Consider the following 27,752-nt stretch of genomic DNA (forward strand, 5'->3'; position numbering starts at 1 on the left):
GTAGCTGTTGGAGGGTGAGTGATCTGCACAGACAAAAATACTCATAACTCGCTGAAATGTTGACGGATTTACAAACGGTTTGGTTTATTACAAGCATTATTAACGTGGCTATGATTCAAGCGGTTTGTAAAAAAACATCTTTAGATACATTTATGATGCAGGACATTGCTGGCTTTGTGTTTACAGAAGTACGCGACCTACCAGTGGAACATGCCTGACTTTTGTGCAGCTTATGGATGCTCTACTCGCCGTGGTGTAGAATCAAGAAGACGTGGGATCACCTTTCACCTGTAAGATATGACAATATTACGTCTATAATTAGGATACTCGCTAGTTACTTAGTGGATGTATGTACTATTATAGCGAGTACTACTATACAAGTCCTACTACAAAGGAATAGTGGGGTTATGTGAGCTAGCCTAATAGTATTGCAAGATTGTTGTTGACCCAGCCTTTTTAGAATGTTGCTAACATTGTTTACAATAATCATTGCATGTTTCTTTTGGATACCTTTTTATAAATCTTAATGTGGTTGTCTTGTTCTTAAAATTTGCATAAATTCATACAATTACCCCCAAAATATCATAATTTAGGTGTGTATTTTTGTCCTTACCCTTAATGTTAAAGTAAAGTAAGGTGGAAAATGTTGACAATAATTCCTATATTTGGCTACCTTTCTCATGTTCTGAAGGTTTCCCAAAGCCGGAGAGAGGAGGAGACGGTGGGAACTGGCATTAAGGAGGGATGGTTTTGTTGCGACTGGCACGACACTGCTCTGCAGTGAGCACTTCAGGAGTGAAGACTTTGACAGGACGGGGCAGACTGTCCGGCTTAAAGATGGTGTTGTGCCAACCATTTTCAACTTTCCAGTTCATCTTCAAATGGTATGTGTATCATTGGCCAACAAGAATTCAAGGTGTATAACATTTACATTTACATTTAGTCATTTAGCTGACGCTTTTATCCAAAGCGACTTACAAGTTCTGTACGACAAGTCATCAGGAAGGGCACAACTCTATCAGCTGAGTAACAATGTTCATCAAAGTGTTGGGTGCTACAGTGTAGGTTAGTTTATTAGGACAAGTGTAAGGTTAGTTGGGGTTAGATATATTTATTTTTAATTTTTTTTCAGATAATGGTTGAAGAAGTGCGTCTTTAGTCGACAGCGAAAGATTGGACGGGTTTCGGCTGTTCTAACTGGGGTGGGTAGTTCATTCCACCATTGTGGGGCAAGGACTGAAAATTGGCGGCTTCTCTTTGATGACCCTCCCGGAGCTCGGATAGGAGTAGGTCTGATGCGGCCAGAAGATGCAGAGCGTAGGGGTCTTGAGGGTGTGTAGTTGGAGACCATTGACCGGAGGTAGGCGGGAGCGGTTCCCTTTGCCGCACGGTATGCTAGGTCGAGGGCCTTGAAGCGGATTCGTGCAGCAATGGGGAGCCAGTGCAGGTCCCTAAGAAGTGGGGTGACATGGGCCGACTTCGGTAGGTTTGAGATCAGGCGGGCCGCTGCGTTCTGAATGAGTTGAAGAGGCTTGGTGGCAGTGGCCGGGAGGCCAGCGAGCAGTGCATTGCAATAGTCGAGGCGGGAGATGACTGTTGATTGGACGAGGAGTTGGGTGGCTTCTTTTGTTAGGAAGGGGCGGATCCTTCTCACGTTGCTCAGGAGGAATCTGCAGGTTCTGGTTGTTGCTGCGATGTGAGCAGAGACGTTCAGCTGGTCGTCGAGGACAACACCAAGGTTCTTGGCGGTCGGGGACACGGTCACAGCTGCATTCTCGACTGTGATGGAAAGGTCGGTCAGGGGGGAGGATTTGGCCGGCAGGTGGAGCAATTCTGTTTTGCTTAGGTTCAGTTTGAGGGTTGGTCGTCATCCAGGTGGAGATGTCAGAGAGACAGACCGAGATCCGCTCAGAGACGTGGATATCTGAGGGAGGAAAGGAGAGGAAGAGTTGAGTATCGTCGGCATAACAATGATACGAGAAGCCATGCGACTTGATAATGTTACCCAGTGATTTAGTGTAGAGGGAGAAGAGAAGGGGTCCTAGGACCGAGCCCTGGGGGACACCCGTCCGCAGGGGGCGGGTGGCCGACAGGGTCCCTCTCCATGACACTTGGTAGGAGCGGTCATTGAGGTATGATGTCAGCGCAGAGCCAGCCACTCCCATTCCTGCGAGGGCCGCGAGGAGGATCTGATGGTTGACTGTGTCGAAGGCTGCAGATAGATCTAGGAGAATAAGGACAGAGGAGAGACCTTTTGCTAAGTGAAGTGCCTCTGTGACCGCAATGAGGGCCGTTTCTGTGGAGTGGCCAGTCCGGAAGCCAGACTGATTAGGGTCTAGGAGGTCATTCTGTAAGAGATAAGCAGTAAGTTGGTTGGATACAGCACGTTCAAGTGTTTTAGAAAGGAAGGAGAGAAGAGAGCCAGGACGATAGTTGCCTATGACGGTGGGGTTCAGGGTTGGTTTTTTTTATTTTTTTTTGTATTTTTTTTTTGTATTATTTTTTAAACAAACACATAAACAAACATGACAACACACGATAAGATATACAAGCATTAATTGTCGGAGCACATCCGATGAGATCACATTTTAGTTAATTGTCTTATATAAGATATACCCCTAATACCTGTTATCTAAAAAACCTACACACATATGCTCCAGCTCGAACCCCCCCCCTCCCGGACCCCACCTTGAGAAGTACCTCCACTATCCCTCGCACCTAACCAGACACTACCATTATAAGCTAGCTTTTATTATCTCCACCACTTCTAACCACATTGACATTTTGGATTCATTGAGACCCAGAATTCTTGCTGTAGATATTTCTTGATAAATCACATCGAGATATGTAAGAAACCAAACTTTACGGCACATTTTTTCCGGTTGAAACCAGCGTGATGCGATCAGCTTTTTAGCTACTGTGATACCCGATAAAACCAATCTCTTTAGCTGTGGATTCACTGCAAACTCAAAAACATCATTCAATAGTAATACCGAGGGGTGTACAGGTATATTCCAAGATACGAGTTTTGATAATTGTTGGGTCACATCTTTCCAGAATGCCTTAACTGGTGGGCAGTCCCAATACATGTGCTTGTGCATAAATGTCCCTTCGTCCCCATTTGGACATTGGGAGCATTTGGAGTCTTGTTTAAGCCCCATTCGGCACAGTCTTATAGGAGTCAAGTATGTCCTGTGAATATAGTTAAGATTGATTTGTTGATGATCCGGGTTCCTTGATGTAAGTCGGACATTTGCCCAGGCTCCTTGCCAATCAAAGTCATTTTCCAGGTCTGGTATATCCCTCCTCCAGACAGAGTCTAGTTGGAGGGTTTCATACGAGGACGTTAGTAATTGATGATAAAATTCTGAAACAAAACAAAAGGGTTGGTTTTTTTATGAGCGGCGTGACTCTGGCTTGTTTTAGGGAGGTGGGGACCACCCCCGAGTTGAGTTAGGAGTTGATGGTTGCAGTTAGGAATGGGAGGATGTCTGGTGCTATGGTCTGGAGGAGTGGGGAGGGTAGCCGGTCCAGCTGGCATGTAGTCGGACGGTTCGACGTTACCAGTGTCAGGGTCTCGGCTTCTGTAATGGGAGAGAAAGATGACAGAGTGAAGGATGAGGTTCTCGATTCAGCATTTGGAATGGGTGGGGGTTGGGAGAAGGAGCTGCGGATGTTCTCCACTTTTTCCTCAAAGAAGATTGCGAAGTCTTCGGCAGAGAAAGATGAGCGGAGAGGGGTGGGGGGCGAGTGAGGAGGGAGGACATGGTAGCATGCAGTTTGCGAAGATTCTTGGCAGAGGCCTCGATCCTATGGTGAAAGAAGGAAGCTTTGGCATTAGTTGATTTGATTTGATATTTTTTATTTTCGTGTCTTACATACAGATGTATGCCCAGCCCATATGGGCTTACAAGACACATAACAATAAGTATATAATAATATACTTTACCAATTACTTAACAAATGACATAGACCAAGATGGCCATACAAAAAATACAAGAAAATACAATAAAACGTAATATAACACAAGCTGTACTCAATGTAAATAAACAGAAAAGCAAGGTGAATTCAAATACAATTATATAGGATACAGTGTGTTTTGTCTCAGGTGCCATGCCTTCTCCAAAAATCCTGCAAAACCGAAGATGTCCTCCACAAAAAAACAACTCAACATACAGCTCTCAGACTGCCAAAACAAATCTGGGTTTACAATTTGAATTTTTTCAAATAAAGCCCTCCTCAAAGTGGTGTACAAAGGGCAATAAAAAACAAAATGATATTCATCCTCCACCACTCCCAGATCACACAGAACACACAACCGCTCCTCCTCAGGTTTACCCTGGAATCTACCCACTTCCACAGCCAATGGCAGGGTGCCAGACCTCAACTGGGCACACAGAGACCTCCGTCTTCTCTTTAAGTTTAACATTACATAAGGTTCAGTAAAATACTAATTTTTAATTGCAATATATTTTCTAAGTTTAGGTTTTTTCAAAATCTCCACCTTCCACTTATCCTGATGGATTGTTGATAATTTTGTTTTAATTATGTGAACCTTACACTGCAAATTGTTCATAAAAATCATACTCAAGTCAGTGGAAGAAAAAATCATAGACATCTCTCTTGACCAGGGATGACCGTGTGCTCTGTCCCAATTAAAAATCTTTTTAGTCACCCTGCCATTTGGCAGCTGGACCAGGCGGTTCCATAACCTCACCATTTCACCTTTTTGCTTGACCAAGCAAGAATCCCACCCCATGTCCCCTTCTATAGCCCCTTTTGGTGTGTATTTATGGACTCCTAAAAAGTATCTTATGGCCCGGTTCTGGATCGCATTACATTCAGGTGCATCATCAAAACCCCATACTCCAGCAGCATAAAACAAAACAGAACCCACCATTGAATCAAATAATTGTGTAAATGTTGAAAACCCAAGGTCAGTGCACACTTTCATTTTACTCAACACGCCCCCTAGCGCCCTTCCTGCTGACTCAGACATTATTTTCCTTCCTTCTATGAAGCACATGTACTCATTAAAGGTGAAACCAAGATATTTATAAGAATGTGTGTAAATCAGGGGCGTTGGTCCAAATTGAAATTTATGACTACTCTGCTGTTCGTGTTTTTTCCTAAAGTGCATAATCTGTGTTTTTTCACTGTTAATCGCAAGTCTCCATTTCATGCACCAAGAACTCATAATATTCAACATGTTTTGTAAATTTGCTTCATTTTCTGCAAACAAAACAATATCATCAGCGTACAATAAAATACTTAGGATTATATTATCTATTGGAATACCAAGATTGGCTTGCTTGATTTCTTGCGCCAGGTCATTAACATAAAGGGCGAATAAAGTAGGAGAAAGCACATCTCCCTGTTTTACACCGAATGGGGTGGGGAACCAGCCGGTCCTAACATCATTCAGCTGCAGACAGGCAGATGGGGCCTTATACAGGCTTTTGATAGCCTTATAAAATAGTCCATCAATACCAGAACAGATTAATTTATAGTCCAAAAGCTCTCTATTAATCCAGTCAAAGGCTTTTTTAAAGTCAACAAAACAAACAAATGTATTCTTGCCCTCGTCCAATCTGGCTCTCACCACCGATGATAAAACAAAAACATGATCAATACAAGCTCTCTTAGCCCTAAACCCATTCTGCTCATCCACCAACATTTCATTATATTCTAAGTATTTATTTAATCTATTATTAAGAACACTTGAGTATAATTTATAAACTGTACTGATCAAACTGATACCTCTGTAATTTAGTGGGACTCTAGGGTCAGCTTTTGCAGATTTGGGGATGGGCTTAATAATGGACTTGTTCCATATCGAGGGGATGGTGCCTGTGTTAAAACAAGTTTGATATAAACAGTGTAATACATTCAGCAGATAGGGAGTTTTAAGGACCTCGTTCGACAACTCCTCAATACCCATAGCTTTCTTCAGTCTCGCTCTGTCCACTACACTCTGTACCTCGTCTAACGTAATGTCACTATTTAATAATTCACAACCTGTAGGGCTATTGCTCATCCCAAGTTCGGCCTCACATTTTAACTTACATATTTCTGTTAGGAAACCATCATCAAATAAAGGGTGACTACTACAAGCATACAGACTACTATAGTCGGTTTCCCACTTTTTCAGAATCTGCTCAGTTTCAAAACATGATTCACCGTTATCCAATACAATCTCCATTGGGACTGTCTGGGTTTTAGTAATGGTTTTGGAGAATGTTAACAAGAGGTTGTGATATGTGTCGATGTCAGCAGTGAGGCGTGACTTTCTATACTTCCTCTCAGCCGCTCTCAGGACCTGTCTTTGTTCTCTCACTGGATCTGTCAGTCATGGACTGGGTGGGGAACGGCGGGCAGGTTTCTCAACGAGGGGACAGAGCTTGTCGAAGGAGGTTGCAAGGGCTGAGAGGAGGGTGGAGGTTGCCATCTCTGTGGGGAGAGCAGAGAAGGTGTCACTCAAAGGTAGAGCGGATAGTATGTCAGAGGAGAGGGTGGAGGGGGATAGGGAGGGCAGGTTGCGTCTGAGTGAGACGGTTTGAGTTGGGGTGAAGACCTTTCGGTTAAGCATGAGAGTTAGTGAGAAGGATATGAAGGAATGGCCAGATACATGTAGGGGAGTTACCATGGTGTTAATGATGCTGGAGTTACGGGAAAATATGAGATCCAAGGAGTTGCCTGCTTTGTGGGTGGGAGGATTGATATATCAATATATAAATATGTGATTAAATGTCACACTTTAGTTTTTCTTTCTGCAAGTTTAGGAATAAATAATGTGTTTATTACAGCACATTTTACACACTCAAAACTACTTATGTTTATTTTAGCCGGTAGCAACAAGAAGCACAACCACTTCTAGAAGAGCGGAAGACAACCTGCCAATGGACTTGTCTCAGGATGAACCTCAGCCTGATGTTGTGAGTATTTGCATGTCTTTATATATCTATGCTCTCGACTCCCTCTACTCTCTGATGGCTAGGTGCTACGTCATCATATTCCAAAATGCCACTTCCGTGTCCTGTTGCAGCACGTTCAAGTGTTTTAGAAAGGAAGGAGAGAAGAGAGACAGGACGATAGTTGCCTATGACGGTGGGGTTCAGGGTTTTTTTTTTTATGAGCAGCGTGACTCTGGCTTGTTTTAGGGAGGTGGGGACCACCCCCGAGTTGAGTGAGGAGTTGATGGTTGCAGTTAGGAATGGGAGGATGTCTGGTGCTATGGTCTGGAGGAGTGGGGAGGGTAGCCGGTCCAGCTGGCATGTAGTCGGACGGTTCGACGTTACCAGTGTCAGGGTCTCGGCTTCTGTAATGGGAGAGAAAGATGACAGAGTGAAGGATGAGGTTCTCGATTCAGCATTTGGATTGGGTGGGGGTTGGGAGAAGGAGCTGCGGATGTTCTCCACTTTTTCCTCAAAGAAGATCGCGAAGTCTTCGGCAGAGAAAGATGAGGGGGGAGGGGTGGGGGGGAGTGAGGAGGGAGGACATGGTAGCATGCAGTTTGCGAAGATTCTTGGCAGAGGCCTCGATCCTATGGTGAAAGAAGGAAGCTTTGGCATTAGTAATGGTTTTGGAGAATGTTAACAAGAGGTTGTGATATGTGTCGATGTCAGCAGTGAGGCGTGACTTTCTATACTTCCTCTCAGCCGCTCTCAGGACCTGTCTTTGTTCTCTCACTGGATCTGTCAGCCATGGACTGGGTGGGGAACGGCGGGCAGGTTTCTCAACGAGGGGACAGAGCTTGTCGAAGGAGGTTGCAAGGGCTGAGAGGAGGGTGGAGGTTGCCATCTCTGGGGAGAGCAGAGAAGGTGTCACTCAAAGGTAGAGCGGATAGTATGTCAGAGGAGAGGGTGGAGGGGGATAGGGAGGGCAGGTTGCGTCTGAGTGAGACGGTTTGAGTTGGGGTGAAGACCTTTCGGTTAAGCATGAGTTAGTGAGAAGGATATGAAGGAATGGCCAGATACATGTAGGGGAGTTACCGTGGTGTTAATGATGCTGGAGTTACGGGAAAATATGAGATCCAAGGAGTTGCCTGCTTTGTGGGTGGGAGGATTGATATATCAATATATAAATATGTGATTAAATGTCACACTTTAGTTTTTCTTTCTGCAAGTTTAGGAATAAATAATGTGTTTATTACAGCACATTTTACACACTCAAAACTACTTATGTTTATTTTAGCCGGTAGCAACAAGAAGCACAACCACTTCTAGAAGAGCGGAAGACAACCTGCCAATGGACTTGTCTCAGGATGAACCTCAGCCTGATGTTGTGAGTATTTGCATGTCTTTATATATCTATGCTCTCGACTCCCTCTACTCTCTGATGGCTAGGTGCTACGTCATCATATTCCAAAATGCCACTTCCGTGTCCTGTTGCTTCCAGACGGGATATTCAAAGGCAGTAAAATGGTGTACCGTGTTGCAGCAATAGAAATGATGTCAACAAAACATTCTCTTACTACCGCTTTCCTCCCGATGACAAAGAGAAGAGAAGGTGGCTGAAGTTGATACGGTAAGTTAAGTTGGATCTCAATGATGAACAATAACAGTTAACAGGCAGGCTAGCAACAGGCCGGCTAAACAGGCTAGTGCCAGTAGTCCTAGCTAGGCTAACGTTACAACTTTATTAACAGATTGCAGAATGGGTACAATACAGTACAGCTCAATACTACTAACAACGGCTAAGAGAATGAAGACCAGAAAAATTATTTTGTTTTGATTACATAAGGGTCCTCCATTTTCAATTCATCAAGACATTTATGACATACAAGACATACAAATATACGGTATTGTGTAAGAGAAAGAGATTATAAAAAATATATACATCCGAAGAGGAAGAAACTGTATATTGGAGGGGGTTGGGTGGGGGTATTTTGATATTTTACCGGGGCCAGTTTCTAATTCCAGCCACCCATAGGTGCTCTTTGAGAGTGATTTTGAAGGAGGGTAGGGATTCGCATTCCTTTACGGCTGTGGGTAGGGCATTCCACATTATTGTGGCATAATTAGGTTGTTAGGTTTTAGTGAGTTTTTCCTTACCTTCGCGTGGGGTATGTCTGGGAGTGCTTGCATTCTATTATTTATTTGCATTTATTTAAAATGTGTTGGACCTTATGGTGTTCTTGTTTTGTTCTTGACTTATTGTTATGTTTCTTCTTGACTTGTTTAAAGAAGACGTGTCCGGCCCATGGGGACATTAACGTGTGTTGTCGGGCCTTACAAATAAATTTGATTTGATTTAATTGCAAGACGTATTTAGTCCCTTGTTTGAGCCGAATCTGGGTTGAACGTGATTTGTGGAACTCCCTCTGGTGTTGTGGTCATGGGCTTCACTGACCTTTAGGAAGTATTTCGACAGTTACATGGGTATCTTAGTGGTGTAGTGTATCTTGTAGACCAGGCCCATTGCAAGCTGCTGTACACTGTCGTCTACTCTAAGCCATCCTAGATTGACAAAATGGGCAGGGGTATTGTGGGTTTTAGGAGTAAGTTAGTAGGTAACGTTAGTTAGCGCTAAACTTAGTTTACATAGTGTTACCTGTCTATATAACGTTGAGGCAAAAATTATAAAGTGTGAGAAGTGTGTGTGTGTGTGTGTGTTTTGGTGGACATTGGACAGCAAAGCAGAAAATGCATTGCAGTTAGCCAAATAGTTAGCTGACGTTAGCCCCCTTCTTTGCCAAACAGAATTTATCACTCTCGTTTCCAGAGCTGATAACATTATCGTGATCTTGTGATAGTAATCCCCAGGCCATCAGGATGCTCAATGACAATTAACACTATGTAACAAACCATCAAACACACTCGCAGCGCACACACCCACACGTACACACCCACTTTAAATGGACAACTCACTGTAGCACCCACTTACACATAGGGATGGGTACCTTTCACATTTGAACCGGTACCGGTACCTGTGAATCGATACCGGTACCCAACGGTACCTTTTTTCGGTACTTTAGTCTCAAGACATTTAATTTACCTACCTCAGTCGTGAAAAAAAAATCCAAACTTCAAATAACTACAATTTTCGACAGTTTTCGGCTTGCCATTGCTCCGACTGCTTTGTTGTTGAATCAAGTCAAATCCTAGGTAAGCATATATTGTGCGTGTGAACGTTGACATGAAAAGAAAAAAGTATAAAAAAAATCAAATTTAGTATCGACGTGTTTCGGTTCGGTACCTCAAAAGTACCGAATTCGGTACCCATCCCTACTTACACACTTTAGACACTAACACACTGTATATATTTATTGGTCTCATTGCACATAGCCAAGCCTTGCACCTTACCTTACCACCACAAGGTGGCACCACAAGCTACCTCATCCCATTTATATTGTACTGTAACTACTCTGCATTGTATATTGTACATATATTGATTTTTTTTGTCTTGTTTACACTTGTTTAAGTACTTGACTTCTATTTTTATACTTTTTATAATTATCTATTTTTACAGCACACTCAGGAGCAAACAGGAAGAAGCATTTCATACAAAAGTATCCTGTATTTCTGTATGACAACTAATAAAGAAACTTGAACGTAACATGGTCGTGGTGTGAATTACCTCTAAATGAAAGTGTTTTTGGATGACACAACAGTAATATTCCCTATGCTAACACAAGAAGAAGGATGGCAAGTGCCTGTGCTGCATAGGAAATCATTAGACTATGAAGGGTAAAATTACGCAAAAATAAACACTAGTAGGCCTATATATAGCTAAACAACACATTGATGATAGAAGTCGTTTTTCTTAAGTTGGAGGGAGCCTGAGATGTTAAGATGTTCATTGCCATTTAGTTCTTTAAGTATTGATCAATTTATTTTATTTTTGCAGGCGTGACAAACCACTTCACCCCAAACTAGGGCTGCACGATTCTCTCACACGATTCTTATTTTTTTCATCATAATTTAAAAAAGTTAAAAGTAAATTCTTTCAAAAAAAAAATTAAGTAAACAAATTATTTCGAAAATCGTCATAATTTAGAAATGAGATCTCATAGGTCTATGAATCGAGATCGCGTTTAAATTTGTTTATTAACCGTGCAGCCCTACCCCAAGCTGTAACTCAAGGGTCTGTGGGTGGCATTTTCCCAATGGCAAAGCAGCTGGGCCAACACGGTTTGCCTGGAATGAGGGAAAGGCTTTCCCCGACCACATCAGCCATCCCATTCCCACCAAAAGCAAAAAAAAGAATGCTCCCTGCGAGTGTGGAGGATGAAGGAAGCGCTGAACCAGGCCCAAACATAAAAAATCTGTAACATTGTCTGTTACGTTGTCAACTAACCACCTTTTCTAACATAGCTAATAAACACTATATAGCTAACGTTATCCGGTACGGCAGGCAGCTAACTAGCTAGCTTTATTGCTAACACCCTGTCTCACCTCAACCTAGTAGCTCTTCTTTTTCATTGAGGCCTGGACTTTCCCAGTTAAAGTTTCATCTGGCATTAAACTAACATTTATAACTCTGTTTGAGTTATACGAGTTGAGACCCTTTTTCACAGACTTTGAGAAGTCAGCGAAGTAGGATGTCACAGTAAAAAGGGTGATTGGTTCCTGGGCTGCCATTGCTGTTTACATTGGCCGCATTAGACTAAACATGCTAGTGGACACAGAAGTAATTTGTGACGTCACACTAGCCATCCCTATAGTGTGCATTGCTTGTATTTTATGACTATTTTTATGTCTGCACTTAATGCATTGTTTTTATTTTGTCAATGTTATGCTAATTTTATCCACATGTCTATTTTATGACTTATGTCTACTTGTATGAAAGGTGCTATACAAATAAAGTGTATTATTATTATTGAACCACACCCGCTGACGTTAAATGAACAAGTAACGTTTAATTGTGTTCGACTACCGACAGTGTTTGGTAACAGCCATGGCCATGGATGAAACGGCAGCTAGCAGGACTTTTGACTGTGAGACCAGGCTGATTGTGCTGATCGCCGTCAGGTCGGTCGTCGGCGTCATCATGGAGTCCTTGGGAAACAACACTGCAAAGAAACTAAAGGTGAGCAGAAAAACTCAACATCTAACGTAATAATAAGTTGAGACGTAACAAACATTTATGATTCAGTAACCTTCTCTTCTGTCTTTTCAGGTGTTACTATTTAGGTTATACATCTGCATATACCCACATAACTGTATGATAACATGTACAATAATGCTGTGTATACCATATATATATTATTTATACCTAACATATACATTTATCCACATCTGTCTGTAAATACCTGCATAGCGTTAACCAGGCATGTCCAGGGGGTAATCAAGCTATGGGAAATAGCTTGATTACACCAGTATTTTCTATTCTAGATGGTAGCACAATTTATTAACACTTTCACTGCCGCACCACCAAACGGTTAACCCTTTCACTGCAACACGACAGCAGGTTAACCCTTTCACTGCCACACTACAGAAGGTTAACCCTTTACTATCACACTAACCGTCGGTAGTGTGCTAGTAAAGGGTTAACCTTCTGTAGTGTGGCAGTGAAATGGTTAATGACTGACTTCCCTCCTTTACCCAACTGTCCTTCTGATTTCACAATCAGTGACAATCAGTGCAAGACATACAGTATGTGATAAAAGAACATCATCTATTTTGATTTCATGAGGCAGCCGCATACTCATCCATGCAAATCATTTGGTGCAAATAATTTATTCAGTCAACGTTTCTAGCCCCTACCATTTTTTCCTGAAATGTTTTCCTTAACATTATTATTCGATTGCTATATGGGGAAAAAAAGAATAGTACAATCGTTACTGGCCTCTTTACCTTTAGGCTACTGGCCTCTTTACCTTTAGGCTACTACTGGCCTCTTTACCTTTAGGCTACTGGTTTCTTTACCTTTAAGCTACTGGCCTCTGGCCTCATTACCTTTAGGCTACTGGCCTCTTTACCTTTAGGCTACTGGCCTCTTTACCTTTAGGCTACTGGCCTCTTTACCGTTAGGTTACTGGCCTTTTTGCCTTTAGCTTACTGGACTCTTTACCTTTAGGCTACTGGCCGGCTTCTTTATCTTTAGGCTACTGGCCGGCTTCTTTATCTTTAGGTTATTATCCGGCTTCTTTATCTTTAGGTTATTATCCGGCTTCTTTATCTTTTAGGTTATTGTCTGGCTTCTTTATCTTGAGGTTATTATCTGGCTTCTTTATCTTTTAGGTTATTGTCCAGCTTCTTTATCTTTAGGTTATTGTCAGGCTTCTTTATCTTTAGGTTATTGTATGGCCTCTTTATCTTTAGGTTATTGTCTGGCTTCTTTATCTTTAGGTTATTGTCAGGCTTCTTTATCTTTTGGTTATTGTCTGGCTTCTTTATCTTTAGGTTATTGTCCGGCCTCTTTGTCTTTAGGCTACTGGCCGACTTATTTATCTTTTAGGCTACTGGCCGGTCTCTGTAAATGTTCCAACCAGAGGTGTTTACGTCGGCTCCATCTCACAAGTTTGCACTTTATTTCCCAGACCCAGTTCTCACGCGTCATTGACGCGATGGTGAGGGAGGCAGTCCCTAAAATCAGCAGAGTGTTCAGAGAGTTGTACTCCACCGTGCTGAAGGAGAACCAGGCTCTGAGAGACAAGCTGGGACAGTTGGAGCAACAGCTGAAGACAACAGCGCTTCATAATGTCAGTGCTGCGTCAGGGATGACACCCACATTGTTTATAATGCAACAACCAGGTACGCTGTAGCCACACCAAACAGACACACTCGGTACCAAGACTCGATACTAACACTCAATACCAAGACCCAAGACTCTATACCAACACTCAATACCAAGACCCAATACCTATGACTTGACCAGTAGTCATACCATACCACCAGTTAAACATTACGCTAGTAGCAGTAATCATACCACCAGTTAAACATGATGCTAGTAGCAGTAGTCATACTACCAAATAGTACCAATTAAACAAACTCTTCTCTCTGCACTCCTTCTTCTCCACTCAGCACTTGTTCTGCTAATCCTACCGGTCCGCCTGCCTAATATAATCGCAAAGAATCTATCTGGATTATCATCCAACACAATGTAAACCGTCAACCTTGTAGAAGGTTTAACACAGTGTTTTAACACATTCTCTTTTAAGATTAAGAAATATTTGAACAAAGTCCATCTGAAATGTCAATTGAGAATAGTTGGGCATAATGCATTTCCTGTCTCCATTTTGTGATGTTTTTAAATGATACAGGAACTTCTGCCATGTCACTCTACACCAGGGGTCAGCAATTAAGTTTGGCCTCGGGCCAAATTTTTCCAAGCCATTGTATGGCGGGCCAGAAACAAAAACAATGGCTAATTTAATATATTGATAGTGAAAACATTTTAACTCTAACAGACCACCTTATAACTAAGACATACATTTGTGGCAGAGGCATAGAATGGACAAAATAAACAAGCTGCATAGGTGGCATAATAAACTGTAAACGACATACACATTTGCACTGAACATTATACCTTTGTCTTTTTGCCATTTTATTATAAAACCGAGACAAGCTCCTCTCTCTTATCGGTCTATCTTACATTACGCGCAACCAATGCGTCTATCTGACAGCCCTTTCTGTGGAGCGCACTGGACAATTTCTTTTTTGATCCACTTTTTCTCCCATCCCAATTTAGTCGTGCCAATTCCCCCCTCCCCTGTCTTGATCGTTGCTCACATGTGCCCCCCACTGGTCGGTCGTTGGGAGAGTGAAGAATCTATCGCATGTCCCCTCCGATACATGCGGAGTCAGCCAGCCACTTCTTTTCACCTGCCAGCGCGGACTCTCATTGGCGAGGTGTAACGTGTGGGAGGCTCACACTACCCTCGACATCTCCTGTCCTTGCTGTGCAAGTGCCCTGACCGACCTGTAGGAGTCGCTGTTTACAACGACCAGATTACCACCCATCGACTCTCCTCCCGCTGACTCTGCCAATTGAGTCAGTATGACGGCCGGCCCAAGCCGGAGGCAACGCTGACAGCCGGATTCGATACTGGTGTCTCACGCGTTGGTGACGAGCGCTTAGACCGCTGAGCCACCCAGCCGCCTGAGCGCACTGGTCTATTGAGAAACAATAGGAATTTTCCATTGATTCTCCCAGTCCACATGACCATTTCTAGCATTTCCATTGGCTATAGTGACAGACAGATATATGATAAATGGATATATACAGCGGATTAGATGCAGTCCAGAGAAAACAACCAATCTAGATATTTCAAGATTCTATGCTTTACAATCTCGGAGAGATGCACAACATTTTGAGATGATCGATTCCGATACAATAAAGCAAGTCTTTATCACAAACGGATCCAAAGATATTTAATGTGTTGGACACACCAACACCCTAATCCCACTAGCTACAGGACACTCCAACACCAACACCCTAATCCCACTAGCTACAGGACACCCAAACACCAACACCCTAATCCCACTAGCTACAGGACACTCCAACACCCTAATCCCACTAGCTACAGGACACCCAAACACCAACACCCTAATCCCACTAGCTACTGGACAACCAAACAACCACCCCCTAATCCCACTAGCTACCGGACAACCAAACACCAACACCCTAATCCCACTAGCTACAGGACAACCAAACACCAACACCCTAATCCCACTAGCTACCGGACAACCAAACACCAACACCCTAATCCCACTAGCTACCGGACAACCAAACACCAACACCCTAATCCCACTGGTGGTTACAAATCAGCCTATCCCCACCCTGGCACCAGTGCCTGTGCATAGAAGTATTGTCATCTCAAGAAAAGCCGCTCCTTCAGTATCTACAAGTCAAGCTGTCACCAACGCCCAAGCTCTTTGATTTGGTTTTTATTTATCTTGAACAACCATAAACATTAAACTAAATAATTTTTTTTTTAAATGAAATACAAATAAAATATATCTTCCTAGACATGGAAGCAATAGTCAACATAGCTCAAGACTAATGGTTTTGTCCGAGAAGGGACAGAAAGAAGCAAAGCGTATCTGGTCCTGCCCCTTACTTACAATATCATATTAATAGGTAATAAGTTATTTATCAATATAAAAAAATATATATACCTATCCACTATAGCAAAAGATAAATAAATAATTACAGAAATACTAGTTCACGTTATTTTCAAGCTCCTCTAATTTATACTCTAACTTCCTGTTTATATCTGCATTTAAACTTTTTAATAGTATTACTTGTTTTTATTGCTACATCAAGGCCATTCCAAATATCCCACAAACTGAGATGCACTTGCTTTTGAGAGTTGTACGGACAATAGGTTGTTTTAAATTCAATTTCCCTCTTAGATTATAACCCCCATCTCTGCCCATGAAATTTTTTTGTATGTTGCCAGGGACTATATTTTGTGTTACTTTAAACATGAATTGTGCAGTTTTTAACACTATGGGTGCCGGCCAGAAATCCGGAAAATGACTGTGGATTGCCAGCGCTATTTGTCTATGGAGAAATTCCCCTTCTTTGCAGGGCTATAACTTTTTAAATTCTATTGCTACATTGCCATTATTAGGGCCCATTCAAAGTCCTATATGTATTGTTCATTGTGTAGCAACGTTAAACTTTTTCATTCACATATTCATAGTAAAGTATGGTCTAATCGTATAAGTATGTTTTCATCTCTTTCTGCAGCTTTCTCCAGAACGTGATATATAGCCCCAAATGCATTATATTGATGATGAAATACAGTTTGATGGCAATCGGGGCGATATAAAAAATTTCAATTGGACGTACTTCTAGAATGATCTACGTATGATCTGATGATGACCGGATGGGCGGGGGATCGTTTATAATTCCGTGGGCAGCGTTATATCATTCATCTAGTGTGGGTGATATGTTCATCATAACAGTTTATATGGAATACGATCAAAAATAACGCTGAATCTTACCGTATCCTCCTCGCGCCGTTGAACAGTAATTTACCTATTATGGTATGTAGAAATATCGGGTCCATTTCCAGCTTGTATAATAGTATATATGTCCAAATCATGTTGTTTATCGAGTTATTGGCAATCGATCGCTATGTATTGTGTCGAGATCGAGTCCCGGTAGCCAAACAGAGTGCCCGGAAGTAATATGGCCGACCAGCACAACCTCCATAGCACTTCCTGTTTGACGATTGCGCCGATCGGCCACCAGATGGCGCTCCTGAACCGCCAGAGAGCTCAGTGGTGGATCCTGGTGGATCTCAGGCCAGCGGAGGGGAAATATGAATCCGATCGCAGATTTCTGAAATATTGATATAAGGACGCTGTAAAGCGTCCTCCGGCAACTTGAGCATGGCCGGGAATGACGCTGTAAAGCGTTTTCCGGCAGTCAAAGTGTTAATTTAACCAAATCTTTAAGTTTCAGAGTTTGACTTTTAACAAATAAACAATTGATATGATCTCTATAATCCTTATACCGGTAGCTCTTTTTCTGCAGTGTGCATATCTTTTGTAGGTTGGTTTTATATGTATTTCCCCAAACTTCAACACAATATGACGGGTAGGGTACAAATGAGTGTGCAATACAGAGTGTACAGTGATTTCTGATTTAAGATTTATTTAGTTTTACCCAGAATTCCCAAGCTTCTCGCAATCTTTGAGCATAGATATTTTATGTGTGGTTTCCAGCAGAGTTTGTGGTCTATTAACTCATTCACTGCCACGCTGTTTCCGGGATATGGCTATGTGCTGCCACGCATTAAACCAATGGAGTCGGTCACCTTGTTTGCAGGGCTATAACTATATTCTATATTCTAGCTATGGATGCAATACTATGGCCCATTTGACATCGAGTATCTATCGTTCAAGATGTGAAAAAGAAAAAAATATTCCATCCATACATTCCATTTGTATTTTTTTATACCGTGGTGAACATAAGTATGGTTTTAGAGCGGTTTAGGGTAATTCCTGGGAGGCTAGTAATAGCCTGCGACGTGTATTATACTTAATCCATTGACATTTCGTCCCTACACACGCTACAATTAAAAATTCAAATGCATATGATCGGTATTATGTTCCATCATTAATGCATGAAAGGGGGGGGGGTTGTTTCTGATTAATTGATTGTCAATAACGGCATTCGTTAGTACAACAACATACGCTGATCAGGGCGATGGCTATGAAAACAAGTCACAATCAAGCTGAAATTGACGTTAAATTGCTCTTACCTGTGGCCGGTGGGATTCCAAAAAGAATATTCCAATTATTTGATTGCCATCTGGTAGATCGTATGTCCATTTGGCCCACGACATAACCCACCACAGCATAATGAATCGGGGGTCCCGAAAACGATTCAATGCGATCGGGTGAAGCCCTAGGTCCCGGACCAATATAATCGACGCACAGCCCAATACAGAGTTTCAAATTATGTGCAATACCGGCCGCATCCTACCAGGCGGCGGTATTGGACTTTTGCAATCTCAGACTCATTCCTTATGATAACACCAGGCTCCCTGGATGGATAATGAATGGAAATATCGAATAAATGAAATGACGATCAAATAACGAGTATACTTGTTGTTGGCATTCAACGTTTGGCAGCCAATAACGAGTTTAATCGTTGTTGGCAGAGAAAGAGTTAAGACACCCAAAACCTTGATTTCATATACTCTATCGATTTTGACATTTTCTATTTCCAGATGGAGTTCTGTATTTATTTAGCGATTTCCAAATAGCATGAATTTGGTTTTATTCAGATTTAATGATGGCTTGTTTGTATCAAACCAGCATTTAAATTTGTACAATTCCTTCTTTTCCACCTTTTAAAAGCTGCTACAGATCATCCCCATAACATATAATTTTACTTGACTCTATTGATGTCTACAGGTCAAGTCGTACCCAATAACCAAGTACCGCTGGCGAACACAAGCCAAGTCAACCAAGCAGCCCTGCCGATGTTTCTACTCCAATCTGCCACGAGTCAAACTATCCTCAAAGCTCCAGGTTCCATGTTGGCTACAAGTCAAGTTCTCCCCAAGTCCCATGTAGTGTTGATGGATGGAGGTCATGTCATTCCCAACCTGATCGGTCTGCCTGTGGCTACCAGACAAGCCAGCAGCGCTCCTCAGGTAGGCCTGCTTCATTTATTTGTAGCCTATGTTCCTCAGAAGGGCAGATAATCGTTTTGTCCCTTGACCACAGTGATTGGTGGATCCCAGAAATCACTTGCACTATTTTATATATATGCTGTCTATCAGCCCAATAGACATTATTCATCTTTATTCACAATCTTTTTTATACTCCACAATACACTGAGTATTTAAATTAACAGTGTGGTCGAGTTGTTAGATTCACAAATGCCATAGTGCGTTAATAAATACAGAAACATCAGACAATTCAAGCAATTAACCTCTTAACCCCTAGCCATATTTTCAGAAGATTTGCCTAAAAGTACATACCCAAGTAAATGGAAGATTGCTCCACTTCTACAAGGTCCATTTGCATGTTCTTGGTATCTAGGGACATCTATGGACCAGTTCCCAGTGTCAGAAATATTGTGTCTGTTACTATGCTTGAGTAAATTGTAAAAAGATAATGTAATTTTTTTATAAAAAAAATTCCATCTTTGACGGTGAATAAACACCATGCTAACATTGACCAAAAGTGAAAAGATCACTTGTGCAAAGGAATTTAAGCAAATGAAAAAAGGGCAGATGATTTACAGGTTTTTTTGTAGATACAGTACTGAATTTTGCCATCCGGACACATGAAATATGAATATAGTGTAGAATATCAGGCCTATATATGACCTTATTATGGTCAATTCAAACATCTATGGATCGGCAAATCTAAATTAAATCTGGATTTAGTACCACCAGGCGCCCAGTAAAGGGCAGCAAAGACTGTGAATGAAATCTACTGCAAGTACAGTTACTTTTGTATAATGTCCATAGTTTCCGCCATTTTTACTGGATTGAGACGTGGTTTCTTCCTAGACGTTCACAGAAAGGTAAAGAAACAATATACGTTGTATTTTATGGCAATACTATTGAGGTTTGTTCGACCCGTGAAATATAAACACGATATTTCAGTCAATACTTGTAAGAAATGTTTAGGTCGTCAGCTGGTGTGAGCTGGGTTGTGTAGTAGTGCCCTGGGTCTCATCTGTCTCTGGACTACAATGATTTCATGAGTGCTTCCTGTTCCATCTAAATCGTCCATTTTCCTGTGCAATGCTCATATTGAGCTAATAACACTTAAGATCGTTGCTAAACAAACAGTGCTGAAAATATACACTTTGACTGCTGTTTTGATTAGCGTCTTTACTCTTGGCTATATTTTAAAAATAAACACAACATCACTTAATACGGACTGTATTGATCTATTTGTGTTAGGAGCACATTTGAAAAACTAAAACCAGAGGTAACAATTTAGAAACGACTACATTGGTTATCAAGGTTCGAAACTAACCCATAGACACTAGAATGCCTAGTTTCAAAGTTTCCTACAGGGTATTCCATGAGGTAGGGGGAGAGAAGCCAACTTCAGTACAAACTCTATTTCAATATCAATCCCCTTCCCCCTATTATTGGTACACAGCTGTACAGACTGAATTTGTTTATTCAGATGTCTATACTTCCCTGTGGAGAAGACAACGTTTTCTTGTATCTCCTTCACAGGAAACGGTAAAGATCAGTGAGGGGAAGCTCCTGGCTGAAGCCGAGACAAACGGAGAAACAGGTGAGGTCACATCAGAGTACCTTGGTAAGACTAGTGCTGGGCCATAATTTAGTATTATTATTCATCATATTTGGATGAAATTATGATATGGTGATATTGTTGAGCACAATTCTGATCGATGATAGTCAATGATAACAACCACTATCAAATCTTTTCAAAATGCAATATTTGAGTAGCCTTGCAAGCCAGAAGAAACCCCCAGTATGGCGCCACCATCTGGCCAAATGGCACCAAATTTGAATAGGAAGAAGCAAGATGCTTATCAGGTCCTACCCCTTATTACAATAAACCCTTAACAATGTTTTTTCCCCAGTCTTTCATCTTTCGATATATCAACTTCATCATTAGTCCTACATAATCAAGTACACCTTCAAACACAGTGTTCAATTGTCTTCCAACGAAATCATCTGTAAACCTGCTAAATCACTCCGTCAAAAAACAGTCAACTGAAGTTAATATACATTCATTAACACATTGACTGCCATTATTAGCCTCATCCTGTAGTAGCTACTGCCACCGCTGTAAACGATGGGAGTCGCTCACCTTGTTTGCAGGGCTATAACTATTTAAATATTATAGCTATGGATGCAATACTATGGCCCATTTGACATCGAGTATCTATCATTCAAGATGTGAAAAAGGAATATGTTTTCCATCCATACATTCCCGTTTTGTACCGTGGTGAATATAAGTATGGTTTTAGAGCGGTTTAGGGTCATTCCTGGGAGGCTAGTAATGGGCAGCGACGCATATTATACTTAATCCATTGGCATTTCGTTCCTATACACGCTACAATAAAAAATTCAAATGCATATGATCGGTATATCATACCGGACAGGTCCTGAGAGTGGCCGAGAGGAAGTATAGGAAGTCACTACTACTGCCAAAGCTACCTCCTCACTCCCCCTCCTCTCTCTCTGCCGAAGACTTTGTGATTTTCTTTGAGGAAAAAGTGGAGAGCATCCGCAGCTGCTTGTCCCAACCCCCGCCTGTTCCAAATGCTGAATCGAGAACCTCATCCTTTACCCTGTCATCCTTCTCTCCCGTTACAGACGCAGAGGCCTTGACACTGATAACGTCGAACCATCCCACTACATGCCAGCTGGACCCGATACCCTCCCCCACTCCTCCAGACCATAGCACCAGACATCCTCCCATTCCTAACGGCAACCATCAATTCATCCCTCAACTCGGGGGTGATTCTCACCTCCCTAAAACAAGTCACAGTCACATCGCTCGGGGGGAAGAAAAGCACCGTCATAGACAACTATCGTCCTGTCTCTCTTATCTCCTTCCTTTCTAAATCACTTGAACGTGCTGTATCCAACCAACTTACTGATTATCTCTTACAGAATGACCTAGCTAGACCCTAATCAGTCAGGCTTCAGACTCCACAGAGACGGCCCTCATAGCAGTCACAGAGGCTCTTCACTTAGCAAAAGTGAAAGGCCTCTCCTCTGTCCTGATTCTTTTGGACCTGTCGGTAGCCTTCGACACGGTCAACCATCAGATCCTCCTTGCAGGAATGGGAGTGACTGCGCTGACATGGCTGACATCCTACCACGTATCATGGAGAGGAACCCTGTCGGCTAGGGCTGTACCGAATGTCATTTTTTAACATTCGAAGCTTCGATTGAAGTATTCGAACGAAGCTTCGAATGTCTATTAAAAAAAAGTACAAAAAAAAATATATAATTTTTTTTAGAAACTAAATCCTCAATTTGAATAAAGTGATTAATCTGATTAAATTAGTATTTTTCTTTTATTAAATCAACTTTCTTTAATGAATATAACTCGTCAACAGTTTCGTCAACATAAATAATCCAATAAGGGCACGGTTGGTATGAAAGTGATGGTGACGTCTTATAGTATAATATTATAATATTAGTTTAGCCTAATCTTTAACTGCAACTGTGAAGAAAACCCCCATTGGTTTAATAGACACAACAACAAAAAAGTTAAAAAAAAAAGAAAAAAATTATGAAAAATTTCAAATTCAAATGTTGATTTAGAATTCGAATGTCAACATTATGATCGAAGCTTCGAAGCATTCGGTACAGCCCTACTGTCGGCCCACCGCCCCCTTCGGACGGGTGTCCCCCAGGGCTCTGTCCTTGGACCCCTCCTCTTCTCCCTCTACAACAAATCTCTGGGTAACATGCCTTCTCGTATCATTGCTATGCCGATGATACCCAACTCGCCTTTCCTCCCTCAGATATCCATGTCTCTGAGCGGATCTTGGCCGGTCTGTCTGAGATCTCCGCCTGGATGACGACCAACCACCTCAAACTCAACCTAAGCAAAACAGAATTGCTTCACCTGCTGGCCAAATCCTCCCCCCTGACCAACCTTTGCATCACAGTGGAATATGTAGCCTCCTATCCGAGCTCCGGGAGGGTCATCAAAGAGAAGGCGCCTATTCTCGGTCCTCACTCCACAATGGTGGTATGAACTTTCCACCACAGTTGGGACAGCCGAATCCCGACCAATCTTTCGCTGTCAACTAAAAACACACTTCTTCAATCAATATCTGAAATGAAGAACATTTTTATAAAAGCACCAATATTCTTACTGCCCTAATACTACCATGCACTCCTCCTACTATACTAATATGTGGAAGTGTTTAAAAGAAACACTGCACCTTCCTGAAGTACATCCTGCCCCAAGAAATGCAAATGCAGTTCCGTTTTCTGCCACCTGGAGATGCAAGGACATTACACATGCAGTTACACATTATACAGTTACACATTAAACATTACACAATATACATAATTCTACATTATACATGATTCATAGTTACACAATTGTACATTAAACATTATACATAATTATACATTAGACAGTTACACATTAAACATTAAACATTATACATTATTCATACAGTTACACAATACACATACAGTTGCACATGACACATTATACAGTTACACATTATACATGACACATTACACATTATACATACAGTTACACATTAAACAGTTACACATTACACAATAAACATTACATATACAGTTACACATTACACAAAACATACATTACACAGTATACATTGCACAATACATATAACAAATTATACAGTTAATCATTACACAGTTACCCATTGCACAATAAACATTACACATTATACAGTTACACATTACACATTGTTGTCTTCTCTCTGTTTATCTTTTGGTGATGTAGTCTTTTCTCTGTTTATCTGTATATTACACATACATAATTATACATTATACAGTTACACATTAACACTTTGAGAGCCAGCCGTGTTTTCCTTTTTACCCCCTTGAATGCCCACATCCACTCCAATGTTAACGTTAATATCGCCTAATCTATGTTTTTTAAATTATGGCTATGTGTCTAATCTGCCCGTCGCTTATCAAAGACTAATTTTCCAGTCAACATTGTCGTAGCAGATTGTTTTTTTATCGCTTCATTTCCGTTTGATAGCATTTTGAAAATCACTCGTTTTCATGGAAAAAACAACACATTCTATGATAATCGCCTTTTTGCTGGAATATTCTAGAACGTTGTCATTTTTCGGCCTATTTATGAATAGTTTTCAAATAAACGCTAGATGATCGATAGTATAATATGTGTACGCATGCACGCTCGTGCCGCCAGTTGAAAATCGATTCTCCTATTTCCTGACCGCGAGCAGAGTCAAACAGCCTATCACCATAATCACATAAAAGCTTATATATCCGTGAAAACGGGTCTGATTATCCTAATACTGATAACATAGATTCCTTACCTGAGATCAGATGGTATCCAAATGGATTATTCCAATTCCTGATCGCCATTCGAAAAAATCGCTCATTTGATTGATCCATCGTGTATACCGTAAAACACATATTCCCCACGGCTCCGAGGCTCCAGAGTGAAGCTGGTAGACCCTGGTTACATGAGTGAGAAGTAAAATGTGGAGTGCAGGTTTTTTTCCCCCATTCATTTTCATTGAGTCCAATCCAAAAGGGTGATTTACCATCTGGGAGACGATAGGGGGCGCTTTTTTCACATCCGAGCGCCTGGGGTGACTGGATCTCCAACGGTAGACTCGCTTGATGCAATATGATTTCAGATCGCTAATAAAAAAAATAAAACTAATAAAACGAATATTCTCGTGATTGGGCATTCAACCCGGGGGGTAATAACCCAAATAATCTCGGGTGTGGCATGCAAAGTGTTAAACATACATTACACAATACACATACAGTTGCACATTACACATTATATAGTTACACATTATATATGACACTACACATTATACATAGTTACGCATTACACCATAAACATTACACATACAGTTACACATTATTCAGTTACACATACAGTTACACATTACACAATAAACATTACATATTATACAGTTACACATTAGTTACACATTACACAAAAAACATACATTATACAGTTGCACATTATTACACAATACATAATTACACAGTTACACATTATACATACAGTTACACAATACATCTGTTGGTGCTGTTGTTGTCGTCTCTCTGTTTATCTGTTGGTGATGTTGTTGTCTCTTCTGTTTATCTGTTGGTGATGTTGTTGTCTTCTCTGTTTATCTGTTAGTGATGTTGTTGTCGTCTCTCTTTATCTGTTGGTGCTGTTGTTGTCTCTTCTGTTTATCTGTTGGTGATGTTGTTGTCTTCTCTGTTTATCTGTTAGTGATGTTGTTGTCGTCTCTTATCTGTTGGTGATGTTGTTGTCTTCTCTTCCTCCCCCCCCCAGGCCTGACGGAGGACCAAGAAGAGAGGAACAGGAGGAGGAGAGAGAAGTATAACCAGAAACTTGTCTTCTGCGACGTCTGCAAGAAGGGCTTCCATTACGCGCGTAACCTCAACACACACATGAAGCTTCACAACAAGCCTTTCTCCTGCAACCGCTGTGAGAAGAAATTCCACCAAGAGGCGGCTCTTGAAAAACATGTCTTGACTCACGAAGCCAAAGAGAACAGAGCTCAAATGAGAGCTCTGAGAAGTCACGAGCTGCTGCACACCGATGTCAAGCCGTTCACCTGCGAGACGTGTGGGAGGGGCTTCACCATGAAGACCAGTCTGAAGTTACACAGGTCCATTCACACGGGCGAGAAGAACTTCAAATGCGCCACGTGCGGAAAGACTTTCCGAAACCGTGTCAACCTACGTTCCCACAAGCGGGTGCATTCGGACCAGCGGCCTTTCAAGTGTGCCGAATGTCCCAAGGCCTTCAAGTCTAAGGTGGCGCTGGGGAAACACACGGTCGTTCACACGCAAGAAAAGGCTTTCATCTGTCAGCTTTGCGGATCTCGGTTCGGCCTGCAGGGAAACCTCCAGAGACACGTCCGGAACTCTCACACGGGGGAGAAGCCGCTGAGCTGCAGGGTGTGTGGAGAGAAATTCACAGGTGGCTGGGCGCTGAAGTCGCATATGCTCACTCATGGAGCCACAAAGCCGTTCATGTGCGATCTGTGTGGTAAGACCTTTTTCTACAACTCCATGTTGCTGAAGCATCAGAAACTGGTACACTGTGACACCAAGGAACAGGAACCAGGAGCTCAAGGACTACGACGGAGGAGAGGCGGAGGAACGCCGGCCAAACCATTCAACTGTAAGGTCTGCATGAAAGGCTTCTGCACACCCACCTACCTGAAGATACATGAGAAAAGTCACCAGGAACACAAGGAGTTCAACTGCGACCTGTGTGGGAAGTCTTTCCACCTCAAGAATACGTTCGACTACCACATGAAAAACCACACAGGGGAGAAACCCTACGGCTGCGGTGTCTGTGGCAAGAAGTTCATCCTCTGGCCACATCTGAAGAACCACGAGATGATTCACACAGGAGAGAAACCATATAAGTGCGAGGAGTGCGGAAAGACCTTCAGGACCTCGTGCAACTTCTACAGACACCTGCGGGTCCACACGGGAGCTAAACCATACGGATGTAAAGTCTGTGGCAAGTGGTTCAGCCAGTCCAACACACTGAAGTCTCATATGCAGATCCATACTGGAGTCAAACTCTACTCCTGTGACCACTGTGGGACGGGCTTCTCAGAGTCCAGGCAACTCAAGAAACATGATTGCTCCAAGAGTTATCAGAACTCGTTTGGTGCTACCACCACCACCAAACGGAGGAGGCAGAAAGTGTAGTTTTTTAACGAGTGATCAGCTAACCGAATGCTATTTGAATATTCTATTTTTGTATCTAGGAGTTTTTCTTGTACTTAGTTTGTAGTTAAAACAACAGCCAATACTGAGCTCGTAGACCAGTGATAACTGTTGCTGATATAGGCCTTACAGTACCACCGTTTGTGATTTAGTAGATGCTGACTGGCTTGAGACAAGAACAGACAAGAACAGTCCAAATGTTATTGAAATTACCCTTTTGTCACTATTGCCTCCACAGGCCCCAATGTTCTGCTCTCATATAGGACCGATATTAAAGGTGCTATAGATAACATTCAGCCACTAGATGTCGCACTAGAGCACCATCATGTAATTTATCCAATCAGATGCATTCCACACAGGGAAGGTTAGAGAGATGTTATTAAAGACTGTCTCCCTCTGTTGGCAACTCTCCTACTCCCAACACATCCATAGGGTTGATGACATCATTTTGATTTCTGAAATCCAGACTGAATAAAGTGGAAATATCTGAGCAGCATTGGGCTTTCCAATTGACCTCACGTGTGGTGTAATTTTTCTGCTCAAATAATAATATATTCAATCGGGTGTGGAAAGTGACATAAAATACTGGGAAACCGTACTAGCCAGGTATGGAAAGTGACATGTTATACTGGGCAATTATGTTGACATGCTGTCACCCAGAAAACAATACAGTTACAGCGAGTGTATAAGAATGACTATTCTGAAAATAGGTTTCACTCCTCAGGTTACCTCACCTACAATGTAGATGGTTATGGAAATCGACAACAAAGACCTGCTAAAATGGCTTCACATCTGTGTAATTTTGGGGTTTGGGAACATAGATATATATATATAAAGACTAGATGGCGCAAGGCAGAGTCTCCCATGTAGTTCACCGGTGGCCATCGTGCTACAGTTAACACTTTGGTTGCCTTGGGTTAAA

The 27,752-nt window shown here is 41.9% G+C and overlaps 1 protein-coding gene across 1 annotated transcript; it reads left to right on the forward strand.

The window, feature by feature from the left end:
* Window positions 1-27,318, forward strand: LOC311231414 (uncharacterized protein). The gene is made up of 10 exons (XM_084317993.1): window positions 1-14; window positions 187-290; window positions 692-884; window positions 6,846-6,935; window positions 8,194-8,283; window positions 11,884-12,030; window positions 13,484-13,697; window positions 18,822-19,063; window positions 20,615-20,675; window positions 25,413-27,318. The coding sequence occupies exons 2-10, from the start codon at window positions 211-213 to the stop codon at window positions 26,810-26,812; spliced, it is 2,517 nt and encodes an 838-aa protein (XP_084174119.1). The 5' UTR covers window positions 1-14; window positions 187-210; the 3' UTR covers window positions 26,813-27,318.
* The last annotated feature ends 434 nt before the right edge of the window (window positions 27,319-27,752 follow it).

This window comes from Notolepis coatsorum, assembly GCF_963971535.1.
Source record: "Notolepis coatsorum genome assembly, chromosome: 7".
NCBI lineage: Eukaryota > Metazoa > Chordata > Actinopteri > Aulopiformes > Paralepididae > Notolepis > Notolepis coatsorum.

What these genes read in the sequence shown, in the direction of transcription:
- LOC311231414 (XM_084317993.1), top strand. Translation starts at nt 211, where the DNA reads ATGCCTGACTTTTGTGCAGCTTATGGATGCTCTACTCGCCGTGGTGTA. An exon ending in ATGAACCTCAGCCTGATGTT is followed by an intron (nt 6,936 to 8,193) that starts GTGAGTATTTGC and finishes TGTTTATTTTAG; the next exon opens with CCGGTAGCAACAAGAAGCAC. An exon ending in AAGCCAGCAGCGCTCCTCAG is followed by an intron (nt 19,064 to 20,614) that starts GTAGGCCTGCTT and finishes TCTCCTTCACAG; the next exon opens with GAAACGGTAAAGATCAGTGA.